General features: G+C 42.1%; 1 protein-coding gene across 1 annotated transcript in view; it reads left to right on the forward strand.

Moving 5' to 3' along the window:
• Positions 1-7,880, forward strand: part of LOC308281723 (zeta-sarcoglycan-like) — a gene marked incomplete at both ends in the record, with an annotated part of 572,868 nt that extends 564,988 nt beyond the window's left edge. The window contains one exon of the mRNA XM_080722001.1: positions 7,674-7,880. Coding sequence (XP_080578127.1) covers positions 7,674-7,880 — 207 coding nt within the window. The remainder of the gene's footprint in view (positions 1-7,673) is intronic.
• Positions 7,881-19,926: the final 12,046 nt, after the last annotated feature.

Consider the following 19,926-nt stretch of genomic DNA (forward strand, 5'->3'; position numbering starts at 1 on the left):
AGTATGTATTTTATCCAAAAAAAGGTTTAAATCATTTTATTTTTGCTCCCCCTACCACCTAAACATCACCATTGGATTCTATTGTTTAGTATTACAATGCCATTGCCCACAATATTTGCATATAAATACCCCCCACATAGGTAGCCTCGCGTAGCCAGGCTTACTCATCTGCGAAGAGAAAAGCCTGGTGACAATAGAAGGCAGAAGACGTTCTGGGAGGGGGGGCTGAATTTTCCCGGAAGCTGTATTTTTTTCACAGTGCGGTGTTCCTGCAAACGTATTCCCTGCACGAAAAAATCTGGTCTACGTCTCCTGCTACGTCGGTTACGCTCGCAATAAACAATATACAAACAAAAACAGTGATTCAAGCAATGTTACACCTATTAAGAGTGAGTTAAGAGCTACAATCTATTTTAGTTTTTTCGCTGGGGAATGTAAACAGACCCGCATCGCATGACGTAACGTCCGTTAAACGCAGCACTTCCGCTAGGAATTGTGGAACACACCGGAAGCCCTATTGTCTACAGGGTGCCACATAGGCTGATATTCACACCCGCCACATCCGCTGACATTCCAGAGTTTTGACGAACAACATCTCACTTTTTCATGGAAGCTATTCCTCACAGAAACATAAGTAAAATGCCTGTACTATTTTTTTTTTTTTTTTGATCATTAGAATGTCTAGAACATGTACATATGTTATTATTGTGAAAAATATCCCCCAAATGTAAATTAGAGCATGATTTATGATTTATGATTTATGGCTATAAGACCTTACAATTTTTTTTTTTTTTTTTTTTAAACATTACATTTTCCTCTTATTAGGACTCCTACAACACCATCTGATTTTTTTCAAGTATTTCTATTTTTGGGCCTTAGAGGGTTAAATAGTACACAACGTGTCGCATCGTGACCCGTTGTCATCTGCTATTTTCAAACATTTCGTACTTTTACTTTTGGTACTTGAAGTACATTTTGGACTACAGACTTTTACTTGTAACAGAGTATTTCCATATTGCAGTATTGCCGTACTAAAGTATCTTTTTCCACCACTGATGTCGAGGAGGAGGCTGTTAGAAAGGGGATGTGGGCTTATACTGTACTGTACGTCTCCAAGCGTGACAGAATCCTTCTGCTCTGCGAGGCTGAGCTGAGCCCTGGCAGGACGGGGGAGATGAGAGGACCACACCTGGGACCTGTTAAAGCCATTTAGGCCTAGAATTATTGAATGCTTTAACCAGTGAAAAATAGCAGATATACAAGCTCACAGCGCGGCACCGAGTGCCGCGCTGTGAGCTTGTAGATCTGCTGATCTTTGAACATGTGTATTTTCAAAGCGAACGTTTGCAACTCAAATTTTGCTTCTGGGGGGGTCCCTGGAACTAGATATTTTGAGATGGGGGTCCGTGGCCAAATAAATATAATTTTGGGGGTCCTTCACTTGAAAACGTTTGAGAACCACTGACACAGTAGTCTCTCAAGAAAAGACTAACTGAGCTCCAGTTAAGTGAAAAGGACCTTTTCTTTGACGATGGCTGGCCAGATTGCTGACATAGAAACATAGGTTTTTCAAAAAAAAACCTTAGAAGGATTCAAAAGACACTTATTTTTCAAAAATAGCAGATCTACAAGCTCGCAGCGTGGCACTCGGTGCCGCGCTGTGAGCTTGTATATCTGCTATTTTTCAATAGTTAAAGCATAAAATAATAATACACAAAATGTGTACCCGTTCTGAATGGGTTAAAAGCCTCAACCGTGACATTCCATCTCTGTCGGGTGGAAAGCTTGTATGTCCCAAAGAAAAATAAACCTTTACTTTTCAGGAAATGGAACAGAAATGTTCAGGAATAGTGAAAATAGCCGATCCACGATGCGACTGTGAGCTCGCCGTCTTCCGCTACTTATAGCTTGCCACACTTGTGCTATGAATTAGTAGGGCATTTAAGTGATGATAAAATCAAAACATAAAAAGTTGAAATATGGAGATACAAGGTTTAGTGTTACCTTTGCCCACGGCAGGCCGATGGGAGGAAATGTGTGTTATTCAGTTTAAAAGGTTATCATTGATGGTGTTTCTCATTAAAAGCAGTCGGAAGATACACGCACATCCCAGTGACTGCGACGGGTGCTGGATCCAAAAAAGTAGACTGGAGAAGAGGAGAAAGAATCCGCACATCTCATTAAAAACCATACAGCCAGACAGGCTAATTAGTTAGCATTATGGCTGACTGGCACCCATTAGTCATTTAGTCTCCATGACACTTCTGTACCATGCCAACATGTTGGCGTTATTAGTCTGTCTGCTGGAGAAAAGTCATGTGACTTTAAAAGTGTGCAAAAAAAATGTGTGCATGAAAGGGTACAGTAATAATTACATAATGAGGAAAAGAGAAAGAAATATTACTTATTTTAGATTCCACATTCAAATTCAGGAGCTTTAGTGGCATGAGAAAACATGTTTACATTGCCAAAACAAGTGTCACAAATAAAATAAATCAAAAGTTGAAAATGGGGAACAAATATACAGTTGGAGGGGGTACAGCATTGTGTAAACAGAGCTTTGTTGCATTGTGACATTTTATATACAGGGTATAAAGCTTTTGCAACAAATAACAGCATAATTCTTTCTCAAAATGCATTTAAAGGTAGCAGCTCTGTTTCATGTGAGAGAGAGATTCCATTTGTGCTATAGGTATAGCTATAGGCTTATTTCTTTCATTTGGTTTCCAGTAGCTATCTATGCGCCTGCACAGACAAGACAAAAATGTGTGTGTGTGTGTGTGTGTGCGTGCGTGCGTGCGTGCGTGCGTGCGTGCGTGCGTGTGTGTGTGTGTGCGTGCGTGCGTGCGTGCATGTGTGTAGGTTGGGGGGTTTTACTTTTTACTCATGTTCAGAGCTTGCGAGGTGCAGTCTGTTAGGAAGAAGCATCTTGTCTCAAGAGACTAACTGTACAAAGACAAAACCTCCTCAGTGTCCCAGGGCTGCTTGGCACAGCTTTGCCTCAGCGTTTCATGGTGGCACTGCATGGCCCAGGAGGCATACTGTATACTGTACTGTACTGTACTGTACTGTACTGTACTGTACTGTACTGTACTGTGCTGTACTGTACTGTACTGTACTTACAGGCTGGGATCTGGAAGGCCTCCTAGGCTTTGTGTCGAAGTGTCCCTAAGCAGATCACTTAACTGGTCCCCAGGCGTTTAAAAAACAAAAGTAAGGGGCATCGTGGCCCTGGCGCAGTCGGTAGTGCTGTCGTCTCACAGCTAGAAGGTCCTTGGTTCGATTCCCGCTGGGGACACTGTGGCTGCTGGGGGCGTGTTCTCTCCTCTGCGCCATCAGTGCCCATACAGCTAGGTGGGGTTGGCAAAAGGGCCTTTCTGTGTGGAGTTTGCATGTTCTCCATGTGTCACCTTATTGGGTTAAAAATGTAAAAACATGCTGTAATCCTGGTCTCTATACTGCCTCCCCCCGGGCCAGCCGGGGCGCCTGATGGAGGCGAAAGGAACTGGTTGGAATAGCGTGTTCCTTCCGCGTGCTACGGTCCAGCCGGGGAATCCCCCCCTGTCAGGTGAAAAGAAGCAGTTCTTAGGTTAAATGGACGATGAATCTTGCATATGTGTAAATGTATTTAGCAAATACAATTCATTACTATGCCATCTGCTGGAGGAAAAAGGTTGGGAGTTTGCATTTGTATGAAGACCGAAAATGGCAAATCTACTAAGTTTCACAACACACCGACATGTGTTGTGAATGCGCATGTGCGTGCTCGTGTGTGTGTGTGTGTGTGTGTGTGTGTGTGTGTGTGTGTGTGTGTGTGTGTGTGTGTGTGTGTGTGTGTGTGTGTGTGTGTGTGTGTATGTGTGTGTGTGTGTGTGTGTGTGTGTGTGTGTGTGTGTGTGTGTGTGTGTGTGTGTGTGTGTGTGTGTGTGTGTGTGAGAGAGAGAGAGAGAGAGCGTTCTGTCCTGTCAGCCAACTGTGATGTCATTAGTTTCACTAATTGCATCTTCACTGTCTGAAGGCTGACTCCCCACAGCTCCCTCTCATCCTGTCTTTACTCCATCTCTCATGAACCTCCCCTTTTCCCCTCTTTCTCTCTCATTCACATCCTTGTTCTATGACATTATCTGTGTCAGGTGGAAACCTTGTAGGCCTACTGTATGTCCAAAACTGTGACCCTTAAGAATAAAAAATAAGAACTTGTGGCAGTTTATTTTAGAATATACTTTTTGGGGGCTTTATTGATAGTACCAGTGGAGATTGACACATACTGTAGCAAACGTCATTGGGATCATGATTCGAACACATGCCATGCCATCAGGCTGCATTAGAGCTATTCGTCGTTGTCGGGTGGAAACCTTGTATGTCCAAAAACCTCCTTTTTTGTTATTTTGAAAATAGCTGATCTACAAGCTATATATTTTCACTACTTTTGTGTGACACTTGTATGATGAAGCAGGGCTTTGATTTACGAAAATCATACAAATTAGAAACTTGGAGATACAAGGTTTCTGCCTGACAGTGATGTTATACTGTATGTGGTATGCACCTGGACCACAAGGCCCTGGCACTCAAAAGTTGAAATATGGAGATACAAGGTTTCTGCCCAACAGTGACGATAATTATGTCAACTCTTGTCCTGTCTCTTATTTCTGCACTCATCTAGTTGACGTTCTCTTCTTCTCTTCTTTCTCATCTGTAAAATTAACAGCAGAAGTAATGTTTCTGTAGTCCATCTCGATTAGCATCCGGCCTTGGTGAGCGTGTGCGTGCATGTGTGCGTGGGTCTACTCGAGCTTTTCACCATACTAAAGAATGAATGAACGTGTAAGTAAGTAAGTAAGTAAATAAATAATGTCAGAGAGTGGTCAATAGACAGCAGAGAGGCCTAATTAGTTCTCCGTTGATGTGCAGTCTGTTTTATTTAAAGACAGGAGAGTAGAAAGCGTGGCAAACATTAAACCACTCCCTCAGTTGCCTATTTCTTTCACTTGTTTTTTCTCCATCTCATATGCTCACAAATCTGTCTCACTCTCTTTTGGTCTCACTCTCCCTGCTGTCTCGTGTCTATCTCATCTCTGTCTCATGTCTGTATGTCTCTATCTCATCGTCGTTGTCGGGTGGAAACCTTGTATGTCCAAAACCGTTTGTTTTGTATTTATCATTTTAAACCGATTTAGTGAAACTGGCTGATCTACAAGCACACAAGGCCTCACGCCGCGAGGTGTTGTGTGCTTGTAGATCTGCTATTTTCTCTTGTTGTGTGCGACAACCTTGTATAAGCAGAGCTTTACATTATGAAAAAACACATTTTGAACAAAATGTGAAACTTGGACATGTATGCCTGTCTCTATCTCATGCCTATCAATATTATCCTTATCTCACATTTGATTCATGTTTCAATTATTTGCCAACCTTTATGAGCATGTGCGTGTGTGCGTGCGTCCATGCGTGCACGCATACGGTACAGTATGTGTGATGAACTGTGATATGGAGCAGGCTTGGAAAGAGGGTTTTGAACAAAGCAAAAGATCTGTCTGTCAGTCATCATACTGACAGCCAGGCCCCCCCAGGGCATGATGGGAACTGTCCAACAGCAATCTTCTGATCCCCCTCCAGAGTGGATTGATTGATCAATAGACTCCGTAACTAAACTAAGTCCAGCCGCAGTGGAAATCATTGGAGAAAGATCCTCCTTGAATGTTCTCTGTGACATTGTTGTGATGCATAACTCACTGCTGTCAAAGGCAAACTTATTGCGGTATACACACGTCTGTGCCGAGTGAAATCCTGTGCAAATGGAACAGAATGTATAGGCTACCGTTAAAAGTTTAAACGTACAAATGGAAAGCAAATATGGGCCTTCGAAGTGGGCTTGAGCCCCTGCCCTTTTATCCGTCTGTAAAAAGTGCCCTCTCCAGACCATGAATGCGGTTTTCACTATGGTGAAATAAATGCAAATGCCCTCTTTCCATGCCATACCTAAAGAAAGCATTCAAGACACAAGCGTAATTTGATAGGGTTTTTGGGTTTTAAAAACCCAAGGGCCCCCCCTAGTGGCGAAAATAAAATGTGTTTTTAATAGGCCTAAATAAAAATATACGCCCAATGCGCCCATATCTACATAAATTCATACTAGGATATTATATGTATTTAGTCATTTCCAATATATTAGGGGTAATCATTGTAGTTTGCGCTTAAATCGCGCAAAGACAACAGACCCGGGCCCCTTTGATCAGGGCCCCCTTGATCCGAAAACCCATGGGGAATAAGGTCTAATTTCGCCACTGATTCAAGAGAATTGCCTTGTCCAAACTCTCCTGAACTTGAATGCAGCATCTTATGCTGAAAGAATTGCCATGCCGTTACGCCGCATCTCCAGTATTGGCTTGATTATTCTTAGTTCAGTGTGGTATCAGCCCCGTGAAAATAGCCGACCTCCAAGCTCACAATGCGTCGCGCTTGTATCGTCGGCTCTTTTCAATATTTTCACCAAATGGCCCTTGTAGAAATGTCACCCCCTGCCTCTAACATTCTCTGCACGTCACTGTTCAAGAGTCCATATTTGTCCATTTGGCGTCTAAACTGAGACTCAGGATTTTTTTGTATAGGCCTACACATCTTTTATATACATCTACCCCCCCGCCCACACACGCACGTACGCACGCGCGCACGCACGCACGCACGCACGCACGCACGCACGCACGCACGCACGCACGCACACACACACACACACACACACACACACACACACACACACACACACACCCACTCTCTCTCTCTCTCTCTCTCTCTCTCTCTCCCTCTCTCTCATCATCAAAGTAACGGTGGAGCCTGCATGGTCTAAAATAGAAATCCCCTCTCTCCATCTTCCTAGATCTTTCCAGTTGACAAGAGCCTGCATGGCCCAGACGAGACAGAATCATCCGCCCTAGGCGCTGCCCGCCTCGCCTCTCTCTCTCTCTCTCTCTCTCTCTCTCTCTCTCTCTCTCTCTCTCTCTCTCTCTCTCTCTCTCTCTCTCTCTTACTCATCCCCACCTCTTTCGTTATTTTTTTACCTCTTCGAAATCATAACTCTCTTTTCCCTACAGATCAATCCATCTGCTCTGAATCCACCTACGGCTGTGGACACACACACTCTCTCTCTCTCTCTCTCTCTCTCTCTGTCTCATCATCATCATCATCATCAGCATCATCATCATCATCATCATCATCATCTCTTACTGGTCATAGCCTAAATCCTTCCCATTCCCACTCACTCATACTTTCACCAAGAAGGAGTACTTTTTCAACCACTGACGGCAATAGGCTACTAGAAAGGAGCCGCACAGACGAAACGACACAGAGAAGGAGAAACACTCCCTCAGCCTCAATGCAAAGGGATGGTCCCTCGACCAGGTTCTCTCTCTCTTTAAATAGGATAAAGCGAGGTTGCTTTGATACAGAGAGAGAGAGGAGTTTACCTGTGAATGTTCGCTAAATTCAAAACGAGCGAATAAATAACCATAGCTTTTTCGAAATTTGCGGTCGGTGTGGAAGCTTGCATTGACTTTATAAGGGTTTTAAAAACATTGAATTATTCGCAAATTTGCAATTCGCTAATTCACCCCCGGTGTGTAAAGACCTTAAGCCTTTTTGTTTAGAACCCTAAACATCTCCTCTCTCTCTCCCCTCAGATCTTCCTAGACGCCAGCACCATCCGGCTGGGCAACATTCCCCACGGCAGCGCGGTGGACCCCCTGGAGGGGGCGCCGGCGGGCACCACCTACACCAAACAGACTGTGTACGAGCTGTGCGCCTGCGCCAACGGCAAGCTCTACCTGTCGCCCGCCGAGATGGGCTCCACCTGCCAAACCACCAGCAACTTCTGCCTTTGGAGCTGAGGACGGAGAGGCGGGACGGGGGAATCAAACGCGCCGGACGGACGGAACAGACGGACCCGACCGACCGACCGACGGGATCAGAGTTTGAAGCTAAACACTATCGCTGACGGATGGAGTCAGTCAAACCATATGGACCAATAGCTTCGACATGGGCCGAACGCCAAACGGGTGGCCGACCAGGTCAAAACCAACACGGACCGTCGCTAGCTAATGGGACCGCCAATGAATTCGTGGTTAAATCCCACTGATGCTAAGACTAGCCAGTATAGACGTGGAATGGACGTGACATATGAGCTGTGGGGCTGGCTCGGCGTGCCAGCTTCCAAACAGCCGCCACCACGAAGGCCGTGGGACTCAGCTGTCCCTGCCACGACAGTTTGGCCAAAGTAACCTGTATTATATTCGGGGGTTGCTTGACGGTCGCCAAGACTCCCTGATAAACGGACACAGAAGTCATCGTTTGGTTCAACGTGTGTTTTGAAATCTACAAAAACTATTAAACTAAAACACACCTACCCTGACTGCTTTAGACTTACCTGATGTGGGCTCAAAGGCTAATAAATAGCCTTGCGGTGAGCTACTGTAACAGACACGGATGATGTGGATTCATTAGCCTATTAGCGGGAAGCTACGACTGGCTAACAGACCGATCTATACCAGAAAGGCCTTCCCCCCTCTTCCTCTAGAGTCCCTAGGTCCTGACCTTTGACCCCTTTGGCTATACTGAACGTTGACCCCCCCTCAACGTCACTCTGCACCTGAATGTGACCCCGCTTCCTTAAACCCTGTGAGGTCCACTACCAATGGAACAGAAGCATCTGACGTTTTCATTTTCTAGCCTTTTCCCCCGTTTTTTTTTTTTTTTTTTGCTTTCGATTTTAAACCACGTTAACCATTATTTTATGCTTTAACTATTGAAAAATAGCAGATATACAAGCTCACTGCGGGCTTGTAGATCTGCTATTTTTTTTTTTAAATCGTGAACATTTGCGCCAAGTCTTTGAATATTTTGATAGGATTCTATAAATGTCTTCTAAATCCTTCTTCTAAATCAGTGGTTCTCAAACTTATTCATGTCAAGGACCCCCAAAATTACATTGCATTTGGCCGTGGACCCCTCCATCTCAAAATATGTTGTTCCAGGCCAGGGACCACCCAGAAGCAGGGATTTGAGTTACAAAAGTTTGCAAAAATGTCGCACCTGTGAGCTGGTATATCTGCTATTTTTGCTTTAACTTTACAGTTAAAGCATAAAATGATTCCAGGTCATAATGGGTTGACATGAAAAGGTTTGAAAACCACTGCTCTATTATTTTGGGGAGTCCCCAGATGATTAACAACAGTAAACAAACCAACATAAAGTGTATAGAGGGTATCTACACATTTCTAAAGTGACAATTTAAGGACTTTTTAATACCTTTAAAAGGACAAATTAAACATTGGACAAACTGTCAAATATGAGAGGCAGACATTGTGAAAATAGAACCGTGTTATACAAAATGATCTCACAACATGATCACAACATGAAAATTATCTCACTACATGATCACAACGCCTTGCGTTGCGAGAATGTAGATCGTCTATTTTCACAATAGAACTGTGTTATACAAAATGTAATGCCTCAAATCTTAGTGCTTGTCAGGGTGGGGGGTCCTCAGTTACAATATGATTATTTGGGGGGTCGCGGCCTGAAAAGGGTTGAAAACCACTGCTCTATGATGTAGCGTTCTGCTCTCCTTCTCACAGTCGGCCTTGCTTTCGTCTTTCGTGTCCTTTTGTCTCGTCACTTTCCCCTGTCACGCTGCCATGTCTCTTTCATCTGCTCAGGCGTTTCAGTTGCGTCTCTCTGACGGACTCGTTCCAATTCCGTTGTTTTGTTTCACATCTGACGTCCTCGTCTTTTCGCCTCTTCTCCACGCTCTGCTTGCCCCATCTCTTTTTTGGTTTCCTTTTGTCGTAATAGTAAAACAATAAAACAAATAAATGCATAAATAAATAAAAAACGTCTCTCCATCACGTCAGTTCCAGGATTTCTCCCCCACAATCTGTCACTTCCCGTCTCTCTCATGTTTACGTTCCTCCTACAGAGACAGGCTATCTTTTCCTGCAATGTTATTTTACAGTTTGTCGTTCTATCTAAGGCTGGGAACGCGTTTTTGTTGCTTTCGAAATAGCAGACATACAAGCTTACAGCGCAGCACCGAGTGCCGCACTGTGGCTGTTTTTGAAAAATTGTGAAACATTTGTGAAAGTATTTTAATATTTTTTACCCGACTCTATAAATGTCTTCCTAAATCCTTCTTCTAAATCAGTGGTTCTCAAACTTTTTCTTGTCAAGGACCCCCAAAATTACATGTATTTGGCTGCGGACCCCTCCATCTCAAAATATGTTGTTCCAGGGACCCCACCACACCAAGAAGCAGAGATTTGAGTCACAGAAGTTTGATTTGATTTTTCACTATTTTTCAAAAATAGCAGATCTACAAGCTCGCAGTGCCACAAACTATTTATCAGGTGTTAATGAGTTGAATCACATTTCCACTTTTAGTTTTTTAACTGACTTTTCTTGGTGACCTTTCCACCTCTTACTCTCTGTTTGCTCCTACATTGTCACTTATTTTGTTCTTTTCATTTCTGTTTCTCACTTCCTTGTCATTAGTTCCACAACTCGTGGGCTATTTGGCTCCTGGTTCGTCTTTCGTGCTGATCTTTATTTTCCCTTCTCTCTCACTCTCTCTAACCTTGCTCCCCTGCAAATCGCCATTAACTCACCCCGCAAGGTCTCTCCTTTCCTGCCAATTATCTCTGTCTCTTTCATCAACCTGTCCTTCCCTTTATATCTCTGCTTATGTCAACCTACACCTTTCAGCCTTCTTTCTGTGCCCTTCTTGCTGTCCATTGTTTTCTCCACTCCAGAGTTTGTTATCGTTTTGAAATATCCATTAGTTTAAGTGGTTTCAGTCTTTCAGTTTTCTATGAGGAAAGCCTTGATTTATACAATCTGAAAGGGGCAGGATGAAAATGAAATGACATTGATGGTAGAAAAAATAAAGGCTTGCTTCTAAACGCAATTCTCTTTAGTTTTTCAACCCCAGACCCCAAAACCTTGAATAATCTGTTATTGTCGGATCAGACTTCATCCACAATTCCATGCTGTATAGATTAATTAGTACCTCCACACTGGCCAGGGACCGCCTCGGGATCTCACAGTTAGACTAATACTATAATGTGGACCAGGAGAACAAAGCCTGGGGGATTCAAGGTTATGGAACTGTGGACTCCATGGGGAGTAGAAAACAGATGGATGAGTGGATTAGTTTTGCAATGTTTTTATTTAGTTTTTCCTTTCTTTTCAGCGTTAGCTTTTATTAGTTTTTGTTAGTTTCAGATTACGGAAATGTTACTCTCTCTTTTAGTTTCAATCTTAGTTTTATTTATCTATAATAACCCTGGTCATTTCTGCTTCAGAGCTCCATGCCATTCTTTGCTTTCTGCCTCTCACCCTCTCACCCCCTCTGTCCCCCTCTGTCCCTCTGTCCCTCATGTCTCTTTCTCCTTCTCCTTCTCCTCTCCTGGCTATTCCAAGCAACGGCGAAACATCAGGAATATCCCCGAAAAAGCAAGGCGTGTGAAAATCAAAAGCCCTCTTCTTCCAAAAAAAGAAAATAAATTCCATGAAAAAATCTACAAACAAAAGCAAAAACGGATTTAACAAAAAAAAAAATCTAATCTATAAAAACAATAAAAATGTAACAAAAAGTCAATATTTTTTGGGTTGTTTTCTATATGTTTTCTGTCCGTCTCAGATGGGAGAGTGTCAGTCAGCGGCGGGACACTGGCTAACGGCTAGCGGCTAGCGCAGCGACTTATCCGCTATCGATGGGAAATCACAGGACATTGGACAGACAGTATACGCAGGACGGAAGACAAGGAACATGGATGGGACACATAATGGATCTGGATTCCACTGCTTGTCAGGCCCTGAGGCGTACATGATTTCTTTGTGTTTTTATTTTCTAAAACATGTTATACACAGGTGCCTTTGCTGCTGTTGGTAAAAGCACATCGTGCCTGATTTTACATTTTGTTGCGCATAATGTCGTGTGTTGGAAATGGCCTATCTACGAGCTTGTAGATCTGCTATTAAAGCACCAAAGTCTGACGTAATTTACGCATCCTGCCTGGGTCGCGTCCCAAAAATAATCAAATTATCCTGACAGTTTGATTCATATGGATTTAAAGAATAAACCGATGGTGAGAAAACGCTATTGTTAACGCCTTTAGTTACATTTTCGCCAGAAATGGACTGTATCAAATATGAGTGACGTGACGATCATAAACTTTACAGAGCCACCTCCCAGACAATAATTATCGCCTGAACGATTTGTTTATTTTTGGACCACAATTATTATGAGACGATCCAATGTTATTCTCCATAGAAAAAAAGTACTTTCGCGACCCAGGGGGATGAAGGAGTGGCGTCAGGACTTCAGTACTCTATTTCCGACACACGAACAACGGCACGCAACAGAGTCCAAATCAGGCATCACGGTCTGAACGCTCTAGAACCGCCCTTCAGTGGACCAGCCGCTGATCTCTCCATTGACAGAACTCTCTGATTACTTCTCCGTCTGGAACAACTTTCCTATTCCATTTTTTTATTTTATTTTCCAGGTAACCCTCTCTCTCTTTCTCTCTCTCTGTACATCCATCTGAGAAGACGGTTCAGTCCGGATTTAATCTTTAATTTCCCGATGTCCCGTCAACGGTTTTATTCTTGATAATAAAAATGAATAAAAATAAAGCACAAATTATGCCATGTATATAACGATATCAATAAAATACAAATAAAAAAATGAAATAAAACAATAATGTTTATAAGGCAACGTCTCTGGAGTCTTCAGTAGGTGTGTGGAATTAACCTGTTTTTAATCATTCCCTTTTATGTTACTGAATCTTGGAATAATGAAGGCTCTTGGATGTTGAAACTAATGGAGCTCTGGGGAGATGTACATGATGCATTGTTAACGATACCTGCAGGATTACAGGGATAAGCTGAATGTTAAACAGCCTCAATCGTTAAGGACAGAGGTATCTAATCTAACACACTTGGATTGGTTGCTTAGTTCAGTGGTTCTCAACCTGTGGGGCAGGACCCCCAGGGGGGTCCCCACATTATTTTGGGGGGGTCCACAGATGATTAACTTAATGTGCAACATTGTTTTCTCACTCAACAGTAAACAGACCAACATAAAGATTAAGTGCAAAGAGGCTATCTGCACATTTCTAAAGTGACAATTTAAGGTTACACCCCGCCACCCCGACATGTCTCCATTCCGACACTAACCCTATCTCTAACCCTAACCCTAAACTTAACCCCTATGGAATGTCGCCACTCCAACAATAAGAAGTCAATTTTGGAGTGACGACATGTCGGAATGGAGAGCGACACCCGTTGTGAGCTTGTATGGATTGGTTGTTTTCGAAAAGCCAATGTATAGGGTACTATATTTACAGTAACTGGGAACTCTCTGGAACCTCCAAGGGGTTCTTGGGGATTCCATAACCCCACCTTGAGAATCATTGACCTAGCAGGGGTCAGCAACCTTTGGCACAGGTGCCAACACTGGCACGCCGGCATAAGTGTGAGAGAGAGGATTCTTTTCTTTAAAAAAATTAACATTCCAAAAAGTTTAGTCAGTTAAATTACGTCCCCTCACATCTATATACAAATGATATCCTGCACATAATTCTACATTCATTCAAACTCCAGGGGAGGGAGTCTGGGAGGTAGGTGAGGTTGTCAATACAGTAAGTCTAATGATCATTACATCCTGATGTGAAAATTATATTACAGAGGAAGAAGAATAAACATGTATAGCTTATGTTGAAAGTTGCAGTTGAAAATATAATATTTTTTATGTGGTGTCATAATTACACTTATGTTGAAATGTTCAACAATAGTGAACATAGCAGCTCTATAATGACTTCAATGCAAACACGTTGTGAGCTTTTAGAACAGATCTTTCCCCCCGCTGTTTGTCATATAAGGAAGAGCTGTACGTATGTAGGGCTTAGGCGGTTAAGAGTCTTGTTCCAGATCACCTCCAGGAGTTATTGAAGTAAAAGAAAGGTTTTCTCAATCCCTTTTTTCCCACCAACTTTCATCTGATCCTGGCCCTTTGTGGGGATTTGGAGCAGACGACCTTGAGATCAAGCCCACTTCTCTGGATATGGGGCCTTTCCTCTCTATGTATGCCGTCATCAGGGACTATACCAAGCCTTTGTAGTAATCCTTTAATACTGTAGACACTAGTGAGCCGCAATGATTCACTGCCTCGCCTGATATTTCACTGTATCCTGGACCGATTTCTATCTTATTATTTATTTTTTATACGTTTTATTCTTTTTTTCTTTTATTAAAAATAAAAATGAATAAAAAATCTATTTGCGGTATGCAATGGTGGAAATAATAATCACTTTTCTAACTTAAAGGAGCTATAGTCAACTTTTTCATTGTAGGGCCGACACTTTGTTTACATCCTAGTCTATAGACTAGAATGTAAACAAAGTGTCGGTACTACAATGGCCAAAATGATTATTTTATCATTATTTTACGCTTTTTGTGGTAATTTTTTAATAGAAACACATGTATGTAAGAAACATTATTTTTATTTTAGCATCCGTTTTTCAAGAAAAAGTTGACTATAGCTTCTTTAAATAAAAGTATCAATACTGCAATGTAAAAGTCTGGAATTCAAAATTTACTTGAGTAAAAGTACAAAAGTATTGGCATGAAAATGTACTTAAAGTACCAAAGGTAGAAAGAATGTTGAATTTCACAAGTTTTAAAATCTTTTGAAAATAGCAGATCTACAAGCTCACACAATGTGTCACATTGCGACACATTGTGAGCTAAATCTAAAGGAGTTAGGAGTAACTAAGGTTTTCACATAATTGTAGTGGAGTATTATGTACAATATTTGCCTCTGCTGTGTTGTAGTGGCGTAAACGTACTGAAACTTGGAAATACTCCAGTTAAGTAAAAGTACCTCAGAATTGTACTTAAGTAGTACTTGAGTAAATGTACTTAGTTACTTTACACCACTGCATGCCAACAATGCTTTCTTTTGGATCAATAAAGTGCTATATTTGTTTTTTCAACTCAATGCAATCAATTGATTGGGGAAGATTAAGCTGACCTGAACTGAGATGGAATAAAAGGGATGGCTGGAAAGGCATGGTCTTATTGGCTGTGTGAAGTGAGACGTTTGAAGTAGAAAGCACTCGAAGGATCCAGGGTAGACAGACAGTGGCCCTCAGACATGCCTCAGTGCATGGATTTATCATTCCTTCTCTACAGTGTTTTTTTTTTTGAGCGGTGGTCACAACGCTCCTATACGTGGCCGTGTGTGTGGGTCTGTCTGTCTGTCTGTCTGTCTGTCTGTCTGTCTCCGTGTCTCCGTGTCTCCGTGTCTGTCTGTCTGTAGCCTGCAGTAACCTTTTCTGACCACACATGTTAAGGGAGGGGCGCTGTTGCACACACACACACACACACACACACACACACACACACACACACACACACACACACACACACACACACACACACACACACACACACACACACACACCACCGCTCAGTTCACACGAGTGTGATTTTTTCTTTTCTTTTTTCTTTTTGTTAATGTGCAAAGCAGTGTTTCTCAAAGTGGAGTCCGTGGTTACAGCTTTAACCTTACATACTTTACATACATCGGATATTTGAAGATAGCCGTAGCCAACCTAACAAGGTCACAACATGTCATGATACAACGTGTTGTGAGCTTCAAGATCTGCTATAATAGAAAGACATATTACAATACTTTTGAAACCTTTTAACAACACAATTCTTGTACTGGTGTCACAGGCAGAAAATATGTTCAGATGGAGGTCTGTGGCTTAAATACATTTGAGGGTCCTTGACATGAAATGAATGTTTTGAAACCGTTGTGCTTGTTGCCCCCTTTAATGCAGTGTTGCCATATTTTGCAAGAGAAACAAGCAGCCAGGTCTATGAAAACAAACGCAAAAGAAGCAACTTTACCACTTGAGCCCCATTACATCAGCTATTTGAAAATAGCCAATGTACGAGCTCACACTTGTAAAAAGCAACCCGTAACCACCAATATTTACAAGCAACTTTACTGAAAAATAAGCACAAAATTGCCTATGATAAGCAGACTTGGCAACACTGAATGGCATCCCCTGCTCAGCACCACGCAGCTGCTCAGTGTTTCCATTGTCACAGTGACAGAGCTGTGATGTTATCTTGGGCTGCGGTTGTTGTCTGGGCCCAACAGAGAGAAGAAAAACAACATGCACCCCACCTCTCTTTCCTGTGACTCTCTCTCATATCATCACTGTCGGGTGGAAACCTTGTATGTCGAAAACTGTTCGTTTTGCATTCATCATTTCAAAAATGAAATAGACTAGTGAAAATGGCCGATCTACAAGCACACAATGCCTCACGGTGCGAGGCGTTGTGTGCTTATAGATCTGCTATTGTCACGAGTTTTGTGCGACACTCTCGTATGAGTAAGTAGGGCTTTAATTTATAAAAAAAAAACATATACATTTGAAACGTGGAGATACAAGGTTTCTGCCTGACAGTGACAATGTATGTATCTTTCCCTCCTATGAGAAACGTTTCATATGACTGCTGTTGGGCAGCAACCTTGTATCTTCAATTAAACTTTGTTGTGTTTTTGTAAATTGATGCACTACTTTGTCATAGCGTCTTACTAAAGTAGTGAAAATAGCCAATCTACATGCTATTAGAGTCATGGTACATGACACGGTTGTCACTGACGGCAACAAAAGAAAAGGAAATGCATAGACACACTAAACTAGCAGTTTCCTGTCATGTAAGGGAGGTTGTCATAGACACACTCAGTCCCCTTATAGTCCTATAAACAGAGGGGATAAACATTTACTTGTTCTAAGGTTTCATGATGGTTTATTTCTTATAACATAATGCATGTTTAAGCTCTTCCTTCAGTTTCTCAGCAGAACCTTTGAGTCTGTTATTGACATGGATGACTAAGCCCTTTGAATATGCAACAAGAAATGTAACATTAAATGATATCAATTATCAATTTGTGCAATCAATACACATTTCTTATTATGTTTCATAATGTTCTACATTAAACATACCATTGTGACTGTCTCTCTAAGTACAATACATGCAACGTCAACCTGCATTCGCGGTTGGAAAGTTATGTCTGTTCTAAACACTTTGCCATGGTGTTTTTGTGAAAGGCGTGTGCTTCACTTGAGCAGTGTGGTTTTAACACTGTCTAGCACTTAGACCCTGTCAATGTGGTGAGCTTTCTTTCCACATGCTCGCATCACTTTACTTAGAAAAGCAGAGGGAAACACACCCAGTAACCTCGCCTGATGATTCATTAAAATACTGCAGTGTAAAATATGATAATGGACACTTTACGGACTTTGAAAGCTCTAATTCAACTTGTAGTCCTTATCCTGTAAACTAAGTAATATTGTGAATCCCGAACGTACTGTAAATCGTATTAGACACAGCTCATTAAAGTCCTGCATGCCTATATGATGTTACACCTTGTAAGAGACACACACATCTCTCATAGCGGTCATGGTACTGCCTCTGTTTTCTCTGTAAACCACCACCCACACATGGTGTGTGCTGAAAACTAATTCACAGTCAGTTCATAATGCAGGGCCTTAATGAGGACATTTCTCCTATGTGGATCTTGGAGTTAATAGGAGTGCAAAAAGCTTGAGGACGGGTCAACGGAGACATGAAGTCGGAACCACACCCACACACCCCAGTCAGTGCCTTTATGTGTTCTGTTTGTGCCAGACAGTGTGGATCATGGATAGGACCACACAGTCACATGAGGTGGACTCACAAGAAATGGAATTTACTGTAGAATTATGTGTGGGACACATCCAGGTATTCTGGGACCATCAATGACGGTCGGGATTACGATTACGTCACACTCTGCTCTGCTGAGGCGTAGCTGCGAGTCGGAAGTGTCTGCCGCACAATGACACGCTGGAAACTTGTGGATAAGAAATGGTAATATTGTTGTTGCCGTGCAGAAACCTCCACATTCTTTGTGTGTGTGTGTGTGTGTGTGTGTGTGTGTGTGTGTGTGTGTGTGTGTGTGTGTGTGTGTGTGTGTGTGTGTGTGTGTGTGTGTGTGTGTGTGTGTGTTTTGAAGTTTAATGCCCTATTACTTGATCATATTACAGTGTCACACAAAAGCATCAAAAGTAGAAGATCCACAAGCTCGAGGTGCGGCTCAAGGCAACACGTTTTGAACTTGTAGATCTGCTCCTCTTATTTGAAACCTGAAAAGTAACAGTTTTGTACAGTACATGCACATCATGTAGAAGAGGGGAAGTTGCAGTACTGGAACATTTGAAATCACCCCTCAACACATCCTTTGACATAATCTGATAATTTCAGCATGAACTTGTATCAATACATGACAACATACTGCATTGTCCTGGGGATGAACACATCTCTCAAGATACTTTGACACAGTTGACTCCTGACTCCTGGAAACGAGGCCCCTGACCCAGTGAGCTGCAGTAATGATGCATATGAATTCACACGTGCTTACAGGGCAACGGTATCTATGACAACCTCCTTTGAATGACAGGAAACTGTTGAAACGGTGCTGCTTACTCATTTCCTCCTTTTTTTCTTATTTTTTTGTGACATTTCTCTCACTATACGCACGTGCGTGCAATGCCGTGCATGTTTGTGCACGCACACAAACATGCGTTGTTTGAACTGACAAAACCTGTCTACCGATGATGTCACTGGTGGGCAGGTTTCTGAGCTATCCAAAGCCCTCCTCTAAGACACAGACTGAGTACACAAAACATAGAACTATAATATAATGAGCATTAGCTTATGTTCATTTATATGAACATAAGTTGAAAATAGGCGAAGTGTTCCATTAAAGAAGAAACTATTTCATGGATGTTGATTATTAGTACTGGGACAGATTGTAAAGACACCTAAAACCTTTATTCAAAGTGTGGGGACACAGGTATATATTTGGTGGAGCCTTTGATTTGCCCACTTCCACACCCTACAACAGCATGCTTGTAAAAAAGAAAATAAACATCAAATGACTTGATAAGTTAAGTACTCAACTCTGAATACTGAGGCCGATGACTTTATTTAAAAGACTGACAACTGAAGTATGAGAACTGTTTCTTCAGATGGCTGATGTGGTCAGGTTGGTGTCGATGGTTCCTGTTTCAGAGAGAGTGAGGTTTCTGAAGTGAAAGCAACGCCAATGTATGAGGAAGTCACATATCCTCGGCACACAGAATTTGACATCAAGCCATTTGCAGCTCGTTGTCATCATGAGAAATGTCTACATTTACTGTTTGCTTTCTGGTGAGTGACCTCTGCTTGTTTTCATGTGTCTCTCTGCCTGTGTGGTTGTCTCTGTCTCTGAGTGTCTGCATGATGCTCTCAATGTCTCTGTCTCATCCTTTGTCTGTCCACTGTTGTGTAGAGCATCTAGAATCCTTCTGCAAAAATACACTCCTCACATCATGTTGTCAATTAATACGTTGTGTGTCATACTGATGAGCTGTTTCCTTGCTTATCTCTTGTACTGTAGTGTGGAGTATTGTGGAGACAACATCTCTCAGCAGAACCGGTCAGGTTGGAGGTGAAGTGTCTTTCACCTGCTCCTGGGATAAATGGACCTGGTACACTTGGGGTTATACATTATACCTCTGTAAAAATGAATGTACGTCAAATCATGACACCGTTGTCAAGGCAGAAAATGGAAAGACTGTAAAAAGAGATAGATTTAGTATAAAAAACATAGGAGGAAAAGACTTAGAGGTATCCATCACTAAACTCCAGGTGTCAGACTCTGGAAAATACAAATGTGGACTGGTGACAACAATTGGGAAGGATGAATTCATAGAAGTGCACCTTAATGTTGAAGATGGTAAGTCTCTAACTATTGTGCTTCAATGTGTGCCATAT

This window comes from Nannobrachium achirus (assembly GCF_963921795.1).
Source record: "Nannobrachium achirus genome assembly, chromosome: 3".
Lineage (NCBI taxonomy): Eukaryota > Metazoa > Chordata > Actinopteri > Myctophiformes > Myctophidae > Nannobrachium > Nannobrachium achirus.